Source organism: Triturus cristatus, chromosome 11 (genome assembly GCF_964204655.1).
Source record: "Triturus cristatus chromosome 11, aTriCri1.1, whole genome shotgun sequence".
Classification (NCBI taxonomy): Eukaryota; Metazoa; Chordata; class Amphibia; order Caudata; family Salamandridae; genus Triturus; species Triturus cristatus.
In genome coordinates, this window is record NC_140594.1 from 576,008,217 (window position 1) to 576,030,268 (window position 22,052).

General features: G+C 45.5%; 1 protein-coding gene across 3 annotated transcripts in view; it reads right to left on the minus strand.

The window, feature by feature from the left end:
- The window catches only part of PIWIL2 (piwi like RNA-mediated gene silencing 2), a 1,855,951-nt gene that overhangs the window by 1,032,595 nt on the left and 801,304 nt on the right, over positions 1–22,052 (minus strand). For all 3 annotated transcript variants that reach the window (XM_085633754.1, XM_085633756.1, XM_085633755.1), the window contains 2 exons: positions 7,266–7,454; positions 7,086–7,170 (listed from right to left, as the gene is read on the minus strand). In XM_085633754.1, coding sequence (XP_085489880.1) covers positions 7,086–7,170; positions 7,266–7,454 — 274 coding nt within the window. The remainder of the gene's footprint in view (positions 1–7,085; positions 7,171–7,265; positions 7,455–22,052) is intronic.

Genomic DNA, 22,052 nt, shown 5'->3' on the forward strand with positions numbered 1-22,052 from the left:
GGTTTCCTCCTAGCCTGCTGCTGATAGCTGGTGTTAGAGGACTGATACTGCTGATTGTTGGAGAACTGGCGGTACCCCTGCTGTTGGTAAGATTGGTACCTATTTGATTGAAAAGAGGAACGCTGATGGAATTGTCCTCTTGATACTCTTCCACAAAATGAATGATAACGGCCCTGTTGTAAGGACCCAAGAGCTCTAGCCATGTCCGTGTCTGCCTTTATCCCCTGAAGCGCTTCATCAATGTGCTTACCGAAAAGATTCTCCCCATCAAAAGGCATGTCCATGATTTTTGCCTGAACTTCAGGTCTGAAAGATGTTGATTTCAGCCATCCTTGTCTGCGAAGTGCGACCGCACCTGCCATCTGTCTGAAGCTCACTGACACAATGTCCATCGCAATATCAATGGACTCCGAGGCTGCTCTGGCTCCATCCTGGAGAATTGTAGACGCTTCCTCTTTCTTGTCGTCCGGAAGGTGGGACAGAATTGGTGCCATATCCGACCACATTTGTCTATTGTACCTGCTGATGAGAGCTAGAGCGTTTGCTGCCCTGATGGAAGCTGCTGCCATAACCGCAAAACGCTTTCCAACGCTATCCAACCTTCTTCCCTCCTTATCAGGGGGAACCGAACATGAAGAGACTGGATTCTTGGAACGTCTTTGAGCTGCCTGAGTTACCACAGACTCAGGACGTGGATGTCCAATCAGGCACGCTGGTGAAGTCTCAGGAGCACGGTATTTCTTTTCAATTTTTGTAATTGAAGCTGGTACTGAGGCCGGATTTCTCATTAATTTCAAGCCTTCATCCTATATATGTTGAATAATCGGGATAGCCCTTATAAATTTCCGAGAAGTTTCCTTAAAATCATAAAGAAAACATTCATTCTCCTTTACAGGTAATGAAAGTTCAAACCTCTTTGAGGCTTTTTCAACCAGATCATGGAAACTTGCAATGTCTTCTGGCGGGGAGCTCGCCTGAGGCAGGGGTGATGAAGGCGAAGTTGGCACAATTTATTGATCCCACTCTTCTCCTTCTACGTCATCTTGTGGTATCTCCCCTTCTTCGGTTTGATCTTCCTGATCACTCTCCACCAAATCATCCCGAATAGTAATTATTTTCGGAGAAACTACTTTTTGCACTGGAGTCGTCTGAACCACTCGTGTCTGAACCACTATCTGTGGTATATTTGCTGAGGTGGCGGCTAGAGCATTATCCTCTGGAAAACGCCGATAATAACTGTTTATCATGTCTTAAATCAGTTATTAAGGATATCGGCACTGACAGAGTCCTCCTGGACATTGGAATTCGCTTCTTCCTCTTCCTCATAATTATAAGCCTGATGGAAAGGTTCATAACGAGTAGAACCTTGAAACGGACGATCTTTAAAAAAGAGAACTGTTCCTGTACTTCCTGGAACTCTTCATCATCAGACTCTTGACTTTTAATGTGTAGTTGAGAGGGACTATAGGCTACACCGTAAGGCCCTTCGTCTTCAGAATCCTGACAATCTAGAATAGTGAATGGGTGAAGCAGAGAAATTTTAGGTGTAGAAAACTCTGCTTTCTTGCCTGTCGACGGAGCATAACGTTTAATTGAAATGAAAGTGGAAGACTTCGTAGACGGAGATTTAAACACAGTGACCGTCGACGGCTTGCTCGACGACAGTCTAATTGTCAACGAGGTCATCGACGGGGTCGTCGATGGGATCGTCGATGGGGAGGTGTTGACGTCGAAGATGGCCTCACACTCACCGTCGACGGGGTTGTCGTCGTAGCAGCTGTCAACGACGCAGTCGTCGAGATCGTCGTCGTCCACGAGGAAATCATCGTCGGAGTAGTCGACAAGCTGACAGGAATATGTCTAGACTTCGTCGACAGCAATGACGACGAAGCCTTCATCTCCAAGGAAGATTAGTGAGGAGTTTGAGGCAAAGAAGAAGAGGACTCTTTTTCTCTAGATTTCCCAGATGTTTGCCTTTTTTGATCTCCTTTCTCCTCAGAAGAATCCCTCTTATGCTACTTAGATGTATGTCCCTTAGAATCTCCATCAGATTCAGAGTCTGTGATTTTCTTCTTTTGGAGGCATAATAGGAGACGTGCTTCTGTGTCCTTAAGTGTCTTAGCAGAGAAGGTACGACAATGCTTGCATTCCTTAGGAACATGCTTGGGGTACAAACAGTACAAACACTCCTTGTGTGGATCCTCAGAAAACAATCTGGGTTTTCCACAGGACTTGCAGGATCTGAAGAGTCTTTTTAGAGCTTTCAGACATTTTGAATAATAAAGAGATGAAAAAATCAGTACCTCACTTCCAACTGTTGCAGGTCAAAAGTTCAGCAAAGATACAAACTGAGCTAGGCTCAGGGAGACTCCTTCTCACACGATGGCGGTTGGAAATCTGAGGTATGGTGGCTCTGCTGGGGATGATGTATCTCTGGGCTGGTTGCTGATTGGCTGTGGTTTGGTCCATATAATGAGGATAGGTGGTTATACAGAGATTTACTCTCTATGGTTTCCAGGCCGTTTTTAATTTTACTACTATGGTTATTCTTTTACCGTGAGACTCCCACCATGACGACGGGAAAGATACAAGCATGTGAATCTATGAAAGATTCAATACTGGAGAATGGTGTAACCACTTTAGGAGGGAACCATGCCCTCGTTCTAAGAACCACTTTGTCTGGATGCACAGTGAAGAGAGGGGGCTTGAAGGCAGAGCTTAAAGCTCACTTAGCCCGCGAGCAGAGGTGATGGCCACAAGGAAGGCAGTTTTGAGAGTAAGGAGCCTCAGAGGACAGTTATGAAGAGGCTCGAAGGGTGTACACATAAGATATATGATAACAAGATTCAAGTCCCACTGGGCCATTATGAAAAGACATGGAGGAAATAGGAGACTTGAATAAGGATGGCTGATCTAGCAGCCGAAGTAAAGCAGAGATAGTAGCAAGACTGCATTTGAGAGTCCCCAGAGCAGAACCAAAGAAAGTGTGTGCAAGAGGACCTCTGAAAGAGGGTCAGAAAGGGGATCCACAGCCTTTGCTGCGCACCTTGCCACAAACTTATTCCATCTACAGGCAGAACCTATTTAGTGGAGGGACGCCTGGCTGCCAAGATTACATTACAGACTTTGGGCGGAAGGTCGAAAGCTGTCAACTGTCGCCGCTCGATCGCCACGCAAGGAGGTGGAGACTGGACAGGTTTGGGTGGAGAACTGTCCCCTGCTTCTGCAACAGAAGATCCCCCCAAAGGGGCAGTCTGATCGGAGAATCGAGGCCACGCTCAGAAGCTCGGGGTACCAGACTCTTTGTGGCCACTCTTGAGCAACAAGAACAATTGAGCCCAGTTGCACTTGATCTTCTAGAACACTTGGTGCAGAAGTAATACAGGCGGAAAGGCATACAGGAGGCTGCAGTTCCACTCACAACTTAAAGCGTCGCCGAACTAGTGCCGCCTTGAAAACTCCAAAGCGCAAAACTGCTGACATTGCGCATACTCTTCGGTGGTGAATAGATCTAACCAAGGCTCTCTCCGCCACTGAAAGAGATCTTGCACCACCTCAGAGTGACGTCATTCGTGAACGACCAAGCTGAGTTTGTCCACCCTGGAATTCAGAGAACCCACCAGATGCTGAACCACCAGGGCCATGCTCTGATGTTCCAGCCATGTCCAGAGGCGAAGAGCCACCTGACAAAGGATCCAGGACCCCACCCCGCCCTGTTTGTTGCAGTACCACATGGCGGTGGTGTGGTCTGTGAACACCTGCACCATTTTCCTTTGGAGAGAGGGAAGGAATGCCTTCAGTGCCAGTCGGATTGCCAGGAGCTCCAGCAGGTTGATATGTCACCACTGTTGGATCTGGTTGGGGAAGGGAGAGGAATCTGCATCTGACCTAAGCTTGGTTCCTTATCCACCACTGCAATTATTGTGCAGTTCCCTCTGATATATGAACGTAGTAAGAAAGATTTCCCTGATGCTGCGCCCACTGGAACTTCAGGTCCCACTGCAGAGCCTGCACATGCCATCTGACATGATCCACCAGCAGGATGCAGGAGGCCATGAGGCCCAGCAGCCTCAGAGTCATTCTCACCGAAATCCAGGATAGAGGCTGAAACATCGGTATTGTAGCCGGAATATCCCGGACTCGCTGCTTGGGAGGATAGGCCCGAAAATGCACTGTGTCCAGAACAGCTTCGATGAAAGGGAGCGTCTGAGAAGGAGTCAGGTGTGACTTTGGCACGTTTATAGTGAACTGTCTGCCTGGGGCAAACTTGGCATCAAAAGTCAGTCGTCTAGATAGGGTAAGACTGGAACGCCTGATCCACGCAGATGAGCTGCAACCACCGCCAACACTTTAGAGAACACCCAAAGGGCACTGCTAAGGCCAAAGGAGAGCACGATGAACTGAAAGTGCTCGTCGCCCACCATGAACCGTAGATAGCGTCTGTGGGCTGGCAAGACGGAAATATGGAAATAGGCGTCCTGCAAGCGCAACGCCACTATCCAGTCTCTGGGGTCGAGGGCAGACAGGACCAGCGCCAACGTGAGCATTTTGAACTTCTACTTCCGGAGGAAGCGGTTGAGGTCCATGAGGTCTGGAAAAGGACGCAGGCCTTTGTCCTTCTTGGGCACCAGAAAGTAGCGGGAATAGCAACCCTGACCTACTTCTGGCGCAGGGACCCTCTCTAGGGCACCCTTGGCCACGAGAACAGAAACCTTACTGAGGGAGAAGTGCCAAATGATCCCCCGACATGCGATCTTAAGACGGTGGCATTAAGGGAGGGGTAGTCTTAAAGGGGAGGGAGTAGCCCCTTCAGACGATTGGCAAAACCCACCTGTCCGACATGATGGATTACCAGTGGAGGAGGTGATGGCGAATCCTGCCTCCCACTGGCCCTTGATGGGCCTGAAACGTCAGACTAGGAAGGTTTGGGGGCTGCAGCAGGGGCAGAAAGGGTAAACTGGCCTGCCCGCAGGCTCCCAGACCCGGGAGGTCACTGAGTCTCACGTCCGTGGCCATGTAGAGGCTGGGCAGCATGCATGAGCCGGTGGCTAGACTGAGCTGGACGTGGTTGGCTACCCCTTCGGTAGCCACAAAAGGGACGAAAAGCAGACTGGAGTGGGCGAGAAAGAGCAGCAAAGCCCAAAGATCTGGCTATAGCCTGAGAATCTTTGAAGCCCTCCAGCATCACGTCTGCTTTGTCGCCAAAAAGACAACGGCCATCAAAGGGCAAGTCCATTAAGGTTGACTAGACATCCCCCGAAAAGCCAGTTGTCCTCAACCAGGCGTAGCGCCTAAGGGCTACCAACAGGGCAATTATTCTACCAAGTGAGTTGTGGTATTCAATCGACATATGATACTGAATTTGGCTGCATCTCTCTCATCCGCCACTGCCTGGGAGAGAATGGCCCGGGCCTCCTCCGGGCACTGAGGCAGTACCTGTGCAACCGTATCCTAGATGGTATGGGATTATCAACCCAAGAGACACGCGGAAGAGAACATACGCTTCCCAAGATGGTCAAGCTTATTGGATTCCCTATCTGGAGGGGTAGAAGGGAATGCGCCCTTTGAAGAAGAGGTTTGGACCACCAAGCTCTCTAGGGAAGGGTGTTGGTTGAGGAACACTGGGTTGCCCGGGGCCAGGCGGTGGGCAATCGTCCTCTCCACAGGAGCCCCTGTGCAGGGCTTGGACCAGGTGCCCAGGAGGACGTCAGTGAGGGATTTGTAAAACGGTAATATGGGTTCAGAAGTGGATGCCGCAGACTGAAGCACCTCTGTCAGGAGGTTAGTCCTGACCACCACCGAAGGGAGCTCAAGGCCCAAGACCTTGGCCGTCCTTCCCACCACCACAGCATAGGACGCTCCTTCCTCCCTAACCACAGCAAGGGGAGAAAGCAAGCCAGTGTCTGGAGAATTGTCCAGATCATTAGCATCTCCCAGGTCATCTCACCAGTCCGGTTCTTCCCGCTGGTCAGTTAAAGGGTCCAGCGACCCCTCCCAGTCCTCTTCACTACCCTCAGGTTGACAGGGAACCCAAGGGATGAACAGGGCAACAAAAGTACCCTCCTGCGTCGGTTTCAACGTTGGTCTGGCTCCGGGTCCAACTCGGGGATGAGGATGGTGATGCCGTCGGTTGGGGGCACGACCGGCGCCGCGATGTCATCGTCAGGATCAGCACCGGGGAAGGTCGAGTGAGATCAACCGGTGTGGATCTGGATCCAAGCCTGGATCAGCAGGGGGTCCCCAGCGCAGGGGCCCAGCACGCCCGAATCAAAGGCCCAGGACCCTAGACCCACTCCGCGGGGCCCGAAGGCACGCCGGCGGAGTCGGGATGCTCAAAGGTAAGGTGTAAGGCCTCGTAAAACTGTCGAAGTTGGGCAGGGAGCACTGCGGTTCCCGGAAATAGGGGGGGAGGTGCGGAGTCATCCCTGAATCAGGCATAGGAGTCACGACGCTCCAAATCCCATGTCGCGTCTGCCAGGGATAAGGTGAATAACGTTTGTGTTTCTTCGCCCTCATCTTGTGTTTGGACCTACCTGATGATCAGAAACCAAAGGCACACGAGGTGAGGGTCTGTCACCTAGATCATCTTGTGACAGGACCCGCAAGACTTGAAATCGATCCGACATTGGGACATCCCTCGTGTACCAGTAGTCGATAGACTCAAAAAGAAGTTGACAAAACATCGCAAAAAGGTTATCCAAAATGTGCCTAAGGGTTCTGCGCTAGGCTGGTGCGGAAAAAGAAAGAACTGACGTCTGCGTGCAGGGGCGGTGTCTAAGTAGGCACCACAACATCATCCCGGCGACCACAACGCGGACGACCGAGTTGACTGACGCCGCCTACCGACACGTATGGGGAATTGCTAAAGAATAATCTTCGGATCCAGTCTGACACCTGGGGGAAATTCTAAGGAAAGGAATTTACAACTAACTTTTTTTCAGATTTACAATGTACTTGAAACAAGTGCACTTCCTGTTTCTTGCATTTTATCGAATCTGTGAGTACCCTCAATTTCTTATTTCCTTTGGAAATCCTATAAGCCCTCTTAAACACATTCTATCGCAGACAGTCATTTGTCCACTGACCTTCCCGGGAGGACACCGCTTCTCACTGGGGCGATGAATCAGCAGGGGCTGGTCTTGGTCCTTCACTGTGATCCCATAATTCTTACTACAAAGAAGAAGAAATGCAGCTTTAATCCAATATTTTGCATAAATCCTAACAGCATGGTGTGTATCTGAAGTTTGATTCTCTGTAACACATACCTGTAATACTCAATAAAGCTGATCTCTGAGCTGTCAGCCATGGTGAATTTTTCTTTGGGGGTTTTGTTCCAGTCAATGTCATCAATGCGATATGTGCGATTGTTGTAGCGGGTAATTACAATGTTGCCAATCAACTGTTTGGTGCACTCATCTTTAAAGTTCTCTTTGGTTTCTTGGTATAGGATATTCCTTGGGTGAGCAATAAAATAATCTTAGATAAACACAAGCAATCCCAACTTTGGTACAGTTCATTGCAATATAAACCATTACAAATCACTGCAAAGTTGACAGTATTTGTTCAAGTAACACACAACTTCAAAAGGCAGATCTTCACTAATGGAAACTTGATGTGACCGAGAATGAGCATGGTTAAAAGAGGAATTGAGGTGTGGTTTCTAACCAAAATACAGCCCAAAATATAGCACGAGTGATGTTTCAGGACATTTGTGCTGAGGTTAATGGGTCACTTAAGTGACTGAAAATACCACAGAGGCAAATTAGGAAAAGTTAAGTAAAGTAATTTATTACCATTCATGGTATTGTCTCTGAATACTTCCATAAACAAAAGAATAAATCTGGACATCTGCTGGATTCCCATAACACTTTTATAATGCATTAAAAGTCAAATAAAAGAAACATGAAAAAATATTATAAGAAAAACTATGATACAGGAAGCAACATTTTATATCTTTGTTTGAAACAAGCAAATCAATTAACCAAGTCAGTAATAAAATACCTCTGGTTTAAACATTTATTACAGTGAAAAATCAAGGGAAATGTAGACTCGAACTTAGGCTTAGTGAATCTTTACAAATTCCCAAAGCTACAGCCTTCATCTTCCCAGGTAAATCAGGCAGTTTGTTTTAGCAAGTAAGCAGTGACAAACTTCTAAACTTCTCCACCATGCTTATGGCCCATGGTGAGGTGGAGGGATTTCTACAGATTCAGAGATGGCAAAACAGGATTACAGTCAGGTAACGTTTCCTTTCAAATCATGGGATTATTTGTTATATTCAATAACAGTAGACACGAGTAGCAAACTGAACAAGAATCCCAGCATCGGAATTGAAAAATAAAGGAATAGAAAAGAATAAATAATAAAATTATAAAAAGGTTGTGAATAAATGCTTAAACCACTGTGATATGTGTCCTGGAGTCAGAATCAATACAGTGATGCACAGCAACCCAACTTAAAAGCGTTCCTCAGATAAATGTCTGAGATAAGGGCACTGAACATAAGAGTAGCAGTAGTTCTAGATTTGGGCTTTTGGTTTTCCTGATAAAAATGAGTTAGATATTTGTTTCACTTGCTGATACATGAAACTAGCCATCAAGGTATAGCCTGCTTTGTGGAAGTACTACCTGTTTGGATGTCTCAAATATTTTGCCATATTCCAATAATCTCAGTGCCTCGATTTCTTTCAACGTGTGAAAAACCTCAACCAGGTAATAGGGGTCAGGACAAGAAAAAGGTTGATGGGGGCACAATTGAGGTAAAATTTGCAATAAATTCACTGAACAAAGAACAGTAAGTTCTCAAATATATCTTGCTATGATCACAAACCATGTAAGCTTCTTCAGTGAAAAGGATTAAGCTCACTGGCCCTTCTGTTTGAGGTAATGGCTACTGGGAAAGACACTTTCTCTAATAAATGCTGGAGTTCTAATGTATGTATGAGCTTGAAATTAAATGGGACAATAGTGAGTTCCCAGGGAGGAGAACGAATTCTGAATGTAGTGACGATGTTTCTAAAAATTCTCAAGGAAGTCAACAATTAAAGATAGTGAAAAAGGTATCAGAGAGAAGACCTTTCAGTACACAGTGATTGCAGCCAAATGCATGTTAATATGAGAAAAGAGAAGGTCCAATTGTGCTAAATAAAGAAGAAGCAATTCTACCTCTTCTTGGCAAGTTCTCCGGTCCAGCTGATTCCGCAGGCACCAAATTCAGAATCTCATCAACTAGAGAACATATGATGATCGTGTACATCAATTCTCAATATGTGGTGCATGGGCCACCGGCGGTCAAAAAGAGCATTTTGGAAGGTTCTTCAGCAGTTTTTTAGGAGGAAGTGCTCTGCTGTTGTCACTGGGATTAAATGAAAGCACCAGCTTTCATTTTCAAGTCCATTTAGAGTTTTGTGTAGGAGCACTAACTCAAGGGAGGACACTGGACTCAAAAATAAAAAAATATTTTGCAGTTGTTCCATGCTCATGTTTCAAAATAGTAATTTGTGTATTTATTATAATAGCATTCAGGATTAACAAGAAAGGTAACACAGCTTCTCTTTCATTTGTCATATACAATTTTTTTTAACTATTTGCTTTTGTATGCATGAAAGCTTCATGGCAGGAGAAGAGGGACAATGAGAAAAACAGAAATGTAATTGGAATTCAGATTGCATTAGGTCAGCATGACAAAAGGAAAACCATGAAGGATTGTGATTCAGAGCTAAAGTTTGCAATCACTCCCCATGGCCCCATGTCATGTATGACATCACTGAATCGTTTTTTTAGCCAGAGGCACATTGCATTCTGTGCACTGGTGCTTACCTTTTAATTTTCTTTTTAACAGCCCAAAAGATCCCAGCACGCAAATTGTAACTAGATAGCATCAACATCAATGAGCTTTATTTCAACAACTTGTGTCATAAAAGCACATTTTTACAATAAATATATTCAATATAATTGAAATTGTAACATTCCATAAAAAACGCTGATTCTTCCTTGCATGAGAGCCGAGGCATTGCAGCATAAAATTGAATAGTTAACAGGGCACAATCCACCACCCAATTTCCCCAAGGGATACTTAATATCATCATTAAAACCAACTACGATATGTATTTGCTAAAATAGAATTAGTGTGTATGTGTAATTATGATGGAAGGCAGTAAAATATTTATGACCTGTACACACACAAATTTCTTTAAAACTAGGAGCCTAAGTGACACATCGAGCAACATGGGGCAAATGCTTTAAGGCATATACCGACATCACTTCTGGGCCACCAAAGGTGATATTTTTAAGTGTCAGTCGTTGCACAAGACTATTGTTGGACATCCCGACAGGGTGAAACACATCAGAAGAGCAGGAGTCCAAAACCTTGGGTGAGCATCCTATCTTAATGCCCACATCCCACCGAAAAACATAGCAAAAGAGAATGCAAACAGTGGCCTAGGATAAGATCTTAAGATTCTGAGAGCAATTGTGCTTTTTACTTGTGGTCTCCAGCATCTTGCAATGAGGTTTGATCATTAAGGTAGGGACCCACATAACCAGGGCAGGCAAATAAACCATGGGCAACAGTTTCGACAGAGCCATTGCAAGAAGGACACAGCACACCTGTACCTGAAGCGGAAGCCCAAATGAAGGTAAAGGTTTTCAAAGGCAAAGTGCCAACCCTGAATTGAAAGTTAAGCTTTCTATCTGGTGACACCATAATAGTGTCCTATTGCTCGAATATGAATTTACATTGAACAAATGGAAAGACAAGAGGTGTTTGGCAAAACAGGAATACATTGGTTTAATTAAACGCGGCAGTCGGGAGAGCATCGGCAGAGTCTGAAGTCAGTCTCAATATACAGAAGTTTTGGCTGACCATATATACAGTTCATGGGGTACAATAAACTGATTTTACATTCTTAGAGAGCATGTGGGTCCGGGAATAGTCATAAATGATACATACAACCATCTGCTAATGGGGACACGGGGGCTCTGGACCTTGGGGAGAGCTAGTGTGGGCCACTGCGCATGTGTCCAGATGTCCGGCATGGGGAACGTATGACCACTACGTGTGGTGTGTGTGCTGTGTCTTGATTGGCTGAGTGTCCTAACTACATGTGGCATCTAGCTTTTTGGTACTTTGGGAACGTGAGCTTTTTGCAAAACATGTTTTATTGGGGCCAATTTCCTAGGACCCGTTTGTGCTATCGCTTACTATCTGTGAGATCGATTAGGGTTTTCCCTGGTTGCACACTTGTCTTCGGGCTGAGGGTAACCCCACCTCTGACCTATCAATCGGTAGGCCTGGGTTTGGGTTGCATTTTCTCTGACTTTGGGTTAATGGGGAGGTCATCTCAGGTGAATTCGTCAGCAATGATACAAGCTTGTTATTGCGTGTGCATAGAACATGGCGGTCATTATATCATATTTACCAACATTCTCATTATTATGCATGCAGCTGTCAAAGCGTACATAGACATTGCTAATACTACTTTTGACATTGTTATGCATGCATAGTTTATAGTATACATTGCATTTACTGGTACTACTACTGTTGTGCCTGCACTTATCATAGTATACATTGACCTCATATTCACTGATATTAACAGTCCCAAGTAAGGTTCCAAGAAACTGTGGCATTTAAAGTCTAGGAACCTACCTGTCAAAGACAAACTCTTCACTTCATGTGCCTCACATTGAAAAATCCATAGCCAATAGTGGTTCTTCAATGATTCTAGTGATTGGGTTGGGTTTGCGGGATGGGTTTTCCCCAAAGTTCCCACATGCCTACATTGATTAATAGGGCCATGGCATAGTGGGCTAATTAGAGTGTAGACCATAGCCTTATCTAAAAAAATTAATGGATGCAGTCTAACTTTAGCGGCAAATGCTTTCCTACCCAGGTGGAACATTAAGGGTTTCAGTAGGGTACTAGAGGGAGGCGAGTCAAACTTCTCAGAAAAGTATTCTTCCAGAAGGTTAAGGTAGAGATTTTAGAGAACCCCCAGAGTTCTGAGCGGTATAAAGTGGAGCCCAAGGCCTTAGCATCATAAACCTGTAGGACTCGGCCTATTGGTTTGGAAAAGGAACAACTATGTTCCTTCACTATGGTTCAAGTGATATGTCTGTGTTTTAAGGACATAGCTTTCCCTTGGAGTTTCCATGACATGTTCGAAGACAGGGTGACACCCAAGTAGTCTAAAACATCTGCATTCTCAAGTGGCTTGTTCCCCAACATGACTCTTCCCTTATATGACCTATGTTCCTTAAACAACATATACTACTTTTTTGCAGCATTCATCTCAAGACCTCGCTCTCTAAAAAAACTCCACAAAAAGGTGTAGTGGTCGCTATAGCCCACCAGGAGTTTTTGAAATCAACAGATCATCCGTAAACAACAATATAGGTGTTTTAGTGCCGGCCAAAGCGGGACATCAGCGGGAAAGAAAGAAAGTGAACAATGTCGTTAAGGAACAGGGAAAACAAAGTAGGGGTCAAAACACAACCTTGGCGAACACCTTTGTCAATAGTGAACCGATCGGTGACCTTGCCCTGTCCACCCCAGCGAACCTGAACAAAATTATCCTAAAGCAGACAAATTACTATGGTTAACAGATCTTGTAGGACCAACCATAACTTCTTGCGGGGTACAAAATAGAACGCCAATTTAAGGTCGACAAAGGCTACATACATGCTTCCCATGCCGATTTTCACTACAATCCAGCAAAAAAACAAGAAGCAAAAGACCTGCTCTACTGTACTGATTTTGATGCAGAAACCTGCTTGGAAGGGTGAGAGAATGTTATTATCAGTTATCTAATCCTGGATTTTAACCAGGACTAGACAGGCAAACATGTTTTGGACAGAGTTCATTAAACTGATTGGCCGGTCGTTCCCAGGCAAGCACCGATTTCCTTTTTTATATATAGGGATTACTTCGGCACCCTTCCAGAAATCAGGGATGGGGGCCCACTGGCAATGGCATTTGCCAAAATTAATATACACCTGGACCAGTTGAATCTGTCCTGCAAAAATATGTAGTCAGGAAAGCTATCAGGTCCTAGGGCTCTACCTCTTGTAACTACATCTAGGGCATTAGAAACATCTGCTGGATTAAACAGGTCCTCAGTTAGGACAACGGGACAGGTGGTGATCAGGTCAGTTGACTTGTCACAAGCGACATTTAGGTGGACAGCCTCTGAATATAGATGCAAGAAATTATCAACCCAGGCAGCTGGGGGATGTAATTTTGAAGGGGGGCGGAGGAGGCGCTTGCCAATCACCACCCGACTTAACTATGGACCAGAATCTAACAGAGCTTTGAGGTCTTGTCATCTCCCATCGTTCCACTCGCTTTTTGAGCACACCAGTACTGATTTATAGAGGTTCCTTGCTGCGTGAACCGGAAGTGTGTTCTCTTATTTTTTATTGCCTCAACCAATAAAGAGCGCGTTCACCTGCATTCCTTGTTAAACCATTATTTTGGTCCTGAGGGGGATCTCCGAAAAGTTATGGGGATAACAAAATGGGATAGAATTTTCTTAAATAGCTGGTTATTGAGGTCAATACCTATCCCTTGATCCCCTTTCGCATAATGACCAAGTAGACAACTAAGCCAAGCAGGATGATACATCCTTACTGATCGCAGACAAGGATTCGGGGGAGCGCACAGTCTGGGACCATTTAATGCGTCCCATATTGTTAAAGGATTGTACATTCCTGGTGGTAACCAAAGTATGGATGTTAGCCACCATAATAGTGCAGAAGGATTCCAAAGAGAGACAGAGAGGATTATGATCACTCTCCAACCTCACATTAATGCACATATCCCTAAGAATTGGTTAGAGTCTTGTGTCTAATAAGATGTCATCTATGCGACTAGAGTGGATTGCATTGTCATATGTATTGGCGTCTTTCCTCTCGGAATCATACCCATCATCCAAGTAAAGTGCTTTTACCTGTAAGGCAGCCTCTGACCATTTCTTTTATAGGTGGCAATTCTAGACGCGGCATACTCCACATCTTGTCCTCCTCTCTGGTTAGGTTGATATGCTCAGTATCCAGGAGCTCAAAAGTTGTAGTAAAGTCCCCTGCTACTATCAAATCAGAGCAACGACTATTGTTCCCCAAGTGTTCTTCCAAGGACGTGATGGTATTAGATTTTAGTCATCCCACACCCCTCTGGCATAGACATTATATATGTCAAAGCTAGTGGTGTTATCGACAACAAGGAGGATGGCCATAATATCAAGACTGTGAATGTGTAGATCCTGTAGCTTGCAAGATATGCCTGGTCTAAACCACATAGTCAGCCCTCCTGAATTTCTACCAGCTGGGCCGCGAATCGTAGGAATGGAAAAGTTTAGGTAGCCAGGTTTTAAGAGTGGTTCCAGGCACCGTTTTTTTTTAGAATAAACAGATGTCGCACCAATCGATGAAACTGTTCCAGTCTGGAAGTATAACCCTGGAGCCAAGGCCTGCCACATTCCAGGAGATGATAGACATGAAAGATTTAATCTAGGTGCCAGTGGAATAAGAGGGGAAGGGTAAGGGGGGCCGGCATCTGGAATAACAGATAGACCAATAGCATCACCCGGAGCCTGTTTGTCATGTAGGGCACCCAGAACCTTTTGTGGCGACGAGTTACCATACTCCACAAAACAAAAAGAATGAATGGGCGGGCCAGAGAGAGGAAACGGTGGTTGTCAGTCTTTGATCCCGTGTAGGAGATCCAACGCATACATGGGATGGGGGCACAGATAGATCAGCTTGATGTCTATGCTCAGGGCGCCTAAAATTGAATTGTATTTTGGTGTCACATAGGTGCGATATTCGAGTACCAAAGGTCACTAGATTATCGGCTTGGTCTCTCTTCCCCAGACTTAACTCGATGATGTCAAGCGTGGTACCACTTTGTAAATGCCTTTTTACCCCAAGAATATACTCCTGTATAAGAGAGGGACACCTCCTTACTTTTCGGATCCAATGGATGGTTTTATTAATTAATGCATTCTCACCTTCTCTATGCGTGGGCAAGGTTAGTTTAAGAAGATTGGTAAGGAAAATGGAGCAGTTGGAGTTAGGGGCAGAGGGTTACGGATAGCAAGTAGTTTTATGCATTGGAACTGGCCTAGGTTTGGAGCGCGAGAGGAGAAAGGGGGTCGAACAAGCCTGCTTTCATTTGTATGACTGAATCCCCCGTACCTCTGAATGTTCCTGGAGGGGGGAGTCATATGGGTAGAACCATGAGACGGCCTGGTTACTGTACTCAGTGTGGTTTGGTCTTCTGAGTAAAAGATGACTGTTCAGAGGGTGTGAGAAACGTGTATTATCAGTAGAATGAGGGAACCTTTCAGATAGTGGTATTAATGTAATAGAGAGACGTGACACCTGCGCTTTAAGGTCTCCTACTTCTCTCCTAAGCTCTTTGATGTGCTGAAGAAGATGAACTATGTCTACCAGGATAATAGATAATGGGTGCCCAGACCTCTTATCTGTCTCTATGAGTAGCGAGGAACGGATTTTCTCAGCAAGGGGCGAGTAACTATTTCTACAGAGGATAGAGCAGAAGATGGTCAGCTGACTGGGCTCATTATTTACAGGCTATGTAGTGGGGGTATCTGGGGCAGGTAGGGTGCTAGAGAAACTGTTTGATTACCGTTTGAAGTAGCTCGAGATGGTATGGGCTTCTTTTTTATGCTTAGTTGTTGGCCTTGTTTTGTCAAGGGAATTCTGGAGAATAATATTTTTGGGTATAGTTCCTGGATTAGCACAAAGTTTAACGGCCCAAATTGTATTATCACTCCCAGGGCTCTTTGTGAAAGGGAGAGTACAAACTAAATAAAGAATCAACCTCTTCCATTAGAAGGTCTATCTCTTTATCGATACAGTTATCTGACTCTAAACAGTTTTTAGAGTGTATGGCAATACCATGGGTTAAGTCCACTGCCTTATACTTACCCATGATACAAGTAGAGAAAAATCCTAATAGGGGCCACACACTGCTAAAATATAGAATACAGTACACCAGTGCACTATACACCCTGCACTAAATCTGCTGTCACCAAATCAGTGCATGTTTAACTGAGAATAAGAACATCATACCTTGCAACACTTAGGTAAGTAGATTCAGACTAGCACAAGGACAAAATGTAGTGGATTTGAATTTGGGATACAGTACCTTCTAAGTCCACACGAACATAGAGCTAAGGCGGCGGGTCCAGCCGGACGTGAATGGGCCCGCCGTTTGCCCGTGCACGGGACTGTGTGGGCCCTTAAAAGGTAATATGGGTGATCAGCTGGTGATCCTGCAGGGGGTTGTGAGCAATGAAGTCCCCACCGGCTATACTTCACAGCGGCTCACACCCAGCCTGGTAACACACCCTCCACACCAGCAAAACAAGTGAAATGTCTCAGCTTGGCCACCACTGGATATATAAAAGCCATGTCTGGCTGACGGGGTCACCATTGAAACTGGTCCACTTGGCTGCAATGCGCTCACAGTTCCCCTGAACACAGATTCTTCAGGGGATTTTGAAAAGAACACAGAATTTGCTACTCCCACAAGATCATCACCCTGCTGCACAAGGGCACTGCCCACAGATGGAGCAGGTCTGTATCTGCAATTCTCTTATCTTGCACACATTTAATTCTTCTCATGTGTGCATATTGAGTGCTTGTGTACACTGAATGTACAGTGACACTGACAGGACCTCTGAGTCAACTCCTCTTGTGAAGATCACTCCGCTGCACAAGCAGAATGCATTCAGGGGATCGTCTGAGCAGGAACATAATTTGTCAATGCGCTTATCCTGCCTAAAGGTCTGCCTGACTGGTTAGAAGCATGACACCCAGAAAGTCGAAGGCAGTGTCTCCGAGTACCACACTTGCTTGAGCTAGAGAATACCTGACAACCGACCCCAGTTGAGTGCTATAATAGGGGGACAACTCATCATGGTTGTTGTGTAATATCGTTTCACACAGACCAGGTACAGTGTAAGAGGCAGGTATGCATGGTTTCCTACCATACGGCAAGTACATGATCAGACGTTGTGTAAAGCTCCCCCACTCAAAACAGCCATTCTATCCCAAGACTCATTACTATGGGTGACCCTGAGGCAATCTAGACTGTTTAGCCACAAGAGATTTCCGCTCTGGCACATAATTCCATTGAACTTTAGAACTGTGGTCTCAAATCCTAGCATGCAAAAGTACTGATGGCTAAAAGAGGAGTACTAGCTGAAGGTGTCACACTTGATATGAGTATACTTAACAGTTATGAACAGGTACATCTCGGACAGCAACTGTATAAGTTAAACCAAGAATATTGCTGCAGAATTTAGGGCTGCAATGAAGTGTCCAGAGTGCAGATGCTACTTTCCAAGAATCCTAGGTGCCACTTGGCAGAAGGGCACAGTCATGATGAAGAAGTTACTTACCTTTGGTAACACTCTGTCCGGTATAGACTATCTAGCGGCAGATTACTCACCTTATGAATATTCCACAAGTGTCAGATTTGATTCAGGAACTTCTTTTACAGTACCTCAGCGTGCTGGAAGGTACTGCTGTGCGGCTCCGCACTGATGCCATTCCACTGCCGAAATGATATGCGGGCCTATAATGGCACCACTCCCGCGCACTGTCAGTTGCTTTCAAGACAGTCTGTGTCTCCAAAAGTAGAGCCTCAAAAGGATTAGTGGTACACCATGTGTAGATTTCCAGACTTGTGATCCTATTAATGGATATAGACCAACCATAAAAAGGGGAGGATAGCTTAGGAATCTGCGGCTAGAGCCCCTACCTTTACCAGAAAGAACGTAATCAAAGGTAAGTAACCTGTACTTCCGATAGAGACTTCCAGTCGCAGATTCCTCACCTTCTGAACGGATACCAAAGCTGTACCTAAGGGAAGAGGGCTGTGAATGAACCCAAACCAGAAAGCTCGCAAGGCAGAGTAGGAAAAGTGCCTTTCTCGCCGGACTTGGCTGGCCAAACAATAGTGCTTCGTGAACATATGGAGGGATGCCTACGTAGCCACCTGGTAGAAGGCTAAGGATGCAGCATGCCATTGCAGTGTTAGCAGCCTTAGTCCAGGTGAAATGGGCACGCAGTCTTTCCAGGAGCTGCTTCTTCACCAGTGCATAGCAGATCTTGATGCAGAGCATGATCCGGAATGAGACGGTATGCTTCTTGCACAGTTCAAACTCCACAAAGAGCTGTTTGTCCACCCGGAGATCTAGGGTGCGATCAATATTAAAGCAGAGTGCTCTTTTAAGATCCAGGCTAGGAGTATGGTGGAGCATAGAACGCCAGCAGAGTGATAAATTGGCAGACATGGAACAAGGTCAACTTTTGGGAGAAAGAATGCCATAGTACGGAGAAATAGCATGTCTGCAAACAAGGTTGTGTATAGAGGATGAACATACAAGGCCTGAAGCTCACTCACACACCGTGCTGAAGTGAATGAGACAAGGAACACAGTTTTAATGGTGAGAAGCAGTAAATGACAACTGAGGAGTGGCTCAAATGCAGTACACCTCAGATATGCAAGGATAGAACTGAGGTCTAATGGGGTCATCACAAATGACGACAGGGGAACCCGATGTTGCAGCCCTTTATATTAACGCATCACAAGAGGTAATTTACATAAAGAGGGCTATCAGGCGATCGCAAGAAAGACGAGATGGACAAATGATAACCTTTAACTGTGTCCAGAGCAAGGCATCGCCAGGCAGCAGACAGCACAGACTTAAAACAGACAGTTTGGCCTGAAAAGGGGGGGGGGGGTTAATGTGGCAAGTGCCACAACAAACCACAAGTTTGTCCCAACAACAGGCGTAAACAGTTTCGGTAGTGGGATGCCTGGCTGCCAAGATGACATCAACCACATAAAGAGGAAATTCAAAGGTGTTCGCCTCTCAATCTCAACACATGAAGGTGGATATTGTGAAGGCTGGGATGGAGGACCAGACCATTCTGTTGCAACATCCCCCTGTAGGGAAAGCCTGATCAGAGGACAGAAGCTCAAGCTGAAGAGTTCTGGACAAAAACTCTCCGTGCCCAGTCTAGAGTCACTAGGATGACATGAACCAGGCCTTTCCTGAGCTTCTCAAGAAGTCAGGGAGGAGTGGTATTGACTAAAAGGCATACAGGAGGTGGAAACCGTCTCAAAGCGAGAGACACCTTGGAAACTCCAACATGCAGAAGTGCTGACATTGTGCATTTTCGGCGGTGGCAAATAGATCGAGCCGAAGTACTCTCTATTTACGGATGAGACCTCGTGCCACCTTCGGGTGTAACTGCCATTCGTGATCCGCTTAGCACTTACTGCTTTTTCATTCGCCCTGGCATTCAGTGAGCCGGCAAGGTGGTTCACCACCACAAAGACACCTTGATGGTCCAGCCATTTTCTAGAGGCACAAGTCCTCCTGGCACAGGGTTGTTGACCCCACTCTGCCCTGTTTGTTGCAATACCACATGATGATGGTGCTGTCCATGAGCACCTACACCAACCTCCCCTTAATGGGACAGTAGGAGAGTTTTCAGCACTAAATGGATGGGTCTCGGCTCTAGAAGGTTGTTATGGAGCCAGATCTTCACCAGAGACCAGAGGCCTCGTACTTCCATCCTCCCACATGGCCGTCTTAACCCAGAAGCAATGCATCGGTCAACACTGACAATTCTGAGTGAGGCAGGGAGGGAGTTCTGCCACAGATCCAATCATGGTGAGAGATGAGAGAAGCTCTGGATCTTCATCTAGAGGTGTCTGATGTCAGTTCGCGGGAGAGGCTCCTTTATAGGCCCGCACATCATTTCCGGAGCAGAACGGCATCAGTGTGGAGCAGAATAGCACCACCTTATTGTGTACTGAGGTAATATAAAAATGTTACCAGATACAGTCATACGCCTGGGGAATATTCAAGAGGTGAGGAATCTGCAGTTTGAAATCAGAAATTGGGCTATACAGCTCTGGCTCATTGTGCCTGTAGCCAACAGTATGGTTGCTGTTTGGAATTTGGTGGTTTGGTGCAGAGACCAGAGCATTGATGATAGATTTTGGAAATTGTGGGGACTGCTTGACAGCTGATGGAGACGAGGGCCTGGGTGTCGTCAGAAATACATCCTGAGTTATAGAGAGCATGGTGTAAGGTGCTGCAATCAAATCTGGGAAGCAGATGAAGAATACACTGGCAGCTGTTCTGGGATGCAGTCTCAAGGAGCTGCTATGAGATTCTTGGGTGCAAGTCCAGAGAGTGACTGCTTCTGTTCTTTCAGGTCCAGGATGCAGATGTAGGGTTCATGTGTGAACCAGGACAGGGGCCACATTTATCTGAGCAGGACTGGCAATGCATCCTCTACACGTTTTTATCTGATCTCTGGTTGCTGTTTTTCTACACGTACACCTGGGAAAGCGGTGCCAGCACATGAGTTTTTTGGTAGTGACACAATGTTTTTCCAGCTGACCAATGTTAATAATCTCTTAAACTCTTGGACAGGCCATTTTTTCACCATCTGGCTTTAGACCTATCTATCGATTCATGTTCTTTTTTGAAGGAATAAGGATTAAAAGTCTCCTAAATGATGAACTTAGAGCTGGTTTTACCAGTATTAAAATTCACATCTCCATTTCAGTCACCCCTGTGGATCGGATCAGTTATACAAAAAACGATTACTGTCTCTAGTGACCCCTTATTGGGCAACTCGAGGTTACTCTCCCGACAGTGGTGTTCTGATGAAGGTGCAAGGTCAGGTGACCGTTTTTCACCGAATCGCTTGTCGACAGTGAAGTGACAAACCGGACAAAGATATAGGATGTCCCACATAAGTAGTGCCCATATGGGAATGTTAAAGATCTTACAAATTTGAGTTATTTTAAGGTTATGTGAATGTATGAATGTGTATATGAGTGTATGAATGATCGTTTTTTATTTTATCCTCATTTTTGGATTGAGGGGTAGGTCTATATGTTCTTATTTCCAAAAAATTGACAGATGTATAGCCACTGTTCGAAATATGAAAACAGACATTAATTTATTTTGTATATGAATTTTCTTTCATTTAAATATATACTTTGCAATAAAGAACATTGAGATTATATATAATTAGTTCTCTCTTTTTGGCTCTGTGGAAATTACTAGTTTATTGACAATTTACGTACTTATTATATCATGAAAAGAAATGAAAGGTAACCAGATGTCCTTGTTCATATTTGGGGCCATAAATTTGTCCGGGGTATGGTATGGTGCTGTTGCAGGATGCTGCTGGAAGTTCTAAGGTGAAGGAGGAGGGGTCAGAAAAACCTGCAGATTTACTTATTCTTGGGAGATTGAGAGGGTCTGGAGATGGAAGAGGCGGCTGTCTGGGGAAGATGGGTCTTGGAACACTGCCCTTTTACACCAAGGAGTTTTGGCACCATTTCTTGTAAAGAATTTTCAATGCTTGCTAGAGCCAGCTCTCCGCAGTTTGCTTCTGGGTATCTGCACTTCTCACTTTACAGGCAATGACCTGTTACCAAGGTGAACAAGTTACTTACCTTTGGTAACGCCTTATATGGTAGAGTCTATCTAGCCACGGATTTCTTACCCTAGAATATCCCCAGGCGTTAGACTGGATCCAGAAGATTTTCGAGCAGTATCCCTGCAAGCCAGTTGTTGACATCATTTGGTTCCGCTTCAGCGCCGGAAATGACATGTGTGGTACCTATATATGCGCCACCTCTGTGCGCCGATATCAGTTACTTTCGCGACTTTCCAAACCAGGATCATGTGCATGCAGGTGGAAGCTGCAAAGATTTGGGTGCAGAACCCTGCCCTGTTGCTGCAACAGAATATACTCCTGAGGAGGCAGCCTAACTTGGGAAAAGATGGCCATGCTTATTAGCTCGAGATACCAGACTCTGTGCCCAATCTGGAGCCACAAGAATGACTTGGGCACGGTCCTTCCTGATCTTCTTGAGAACTCTGAGCAGTAATGGTATTGAGGAAAGGTGTTGAGGAGGCCAGAGATGCACTTTAGACGAAAAGCATCTCTGAGCAAGAGTTGCCTTGGTAACTCCAGCATGCGCAG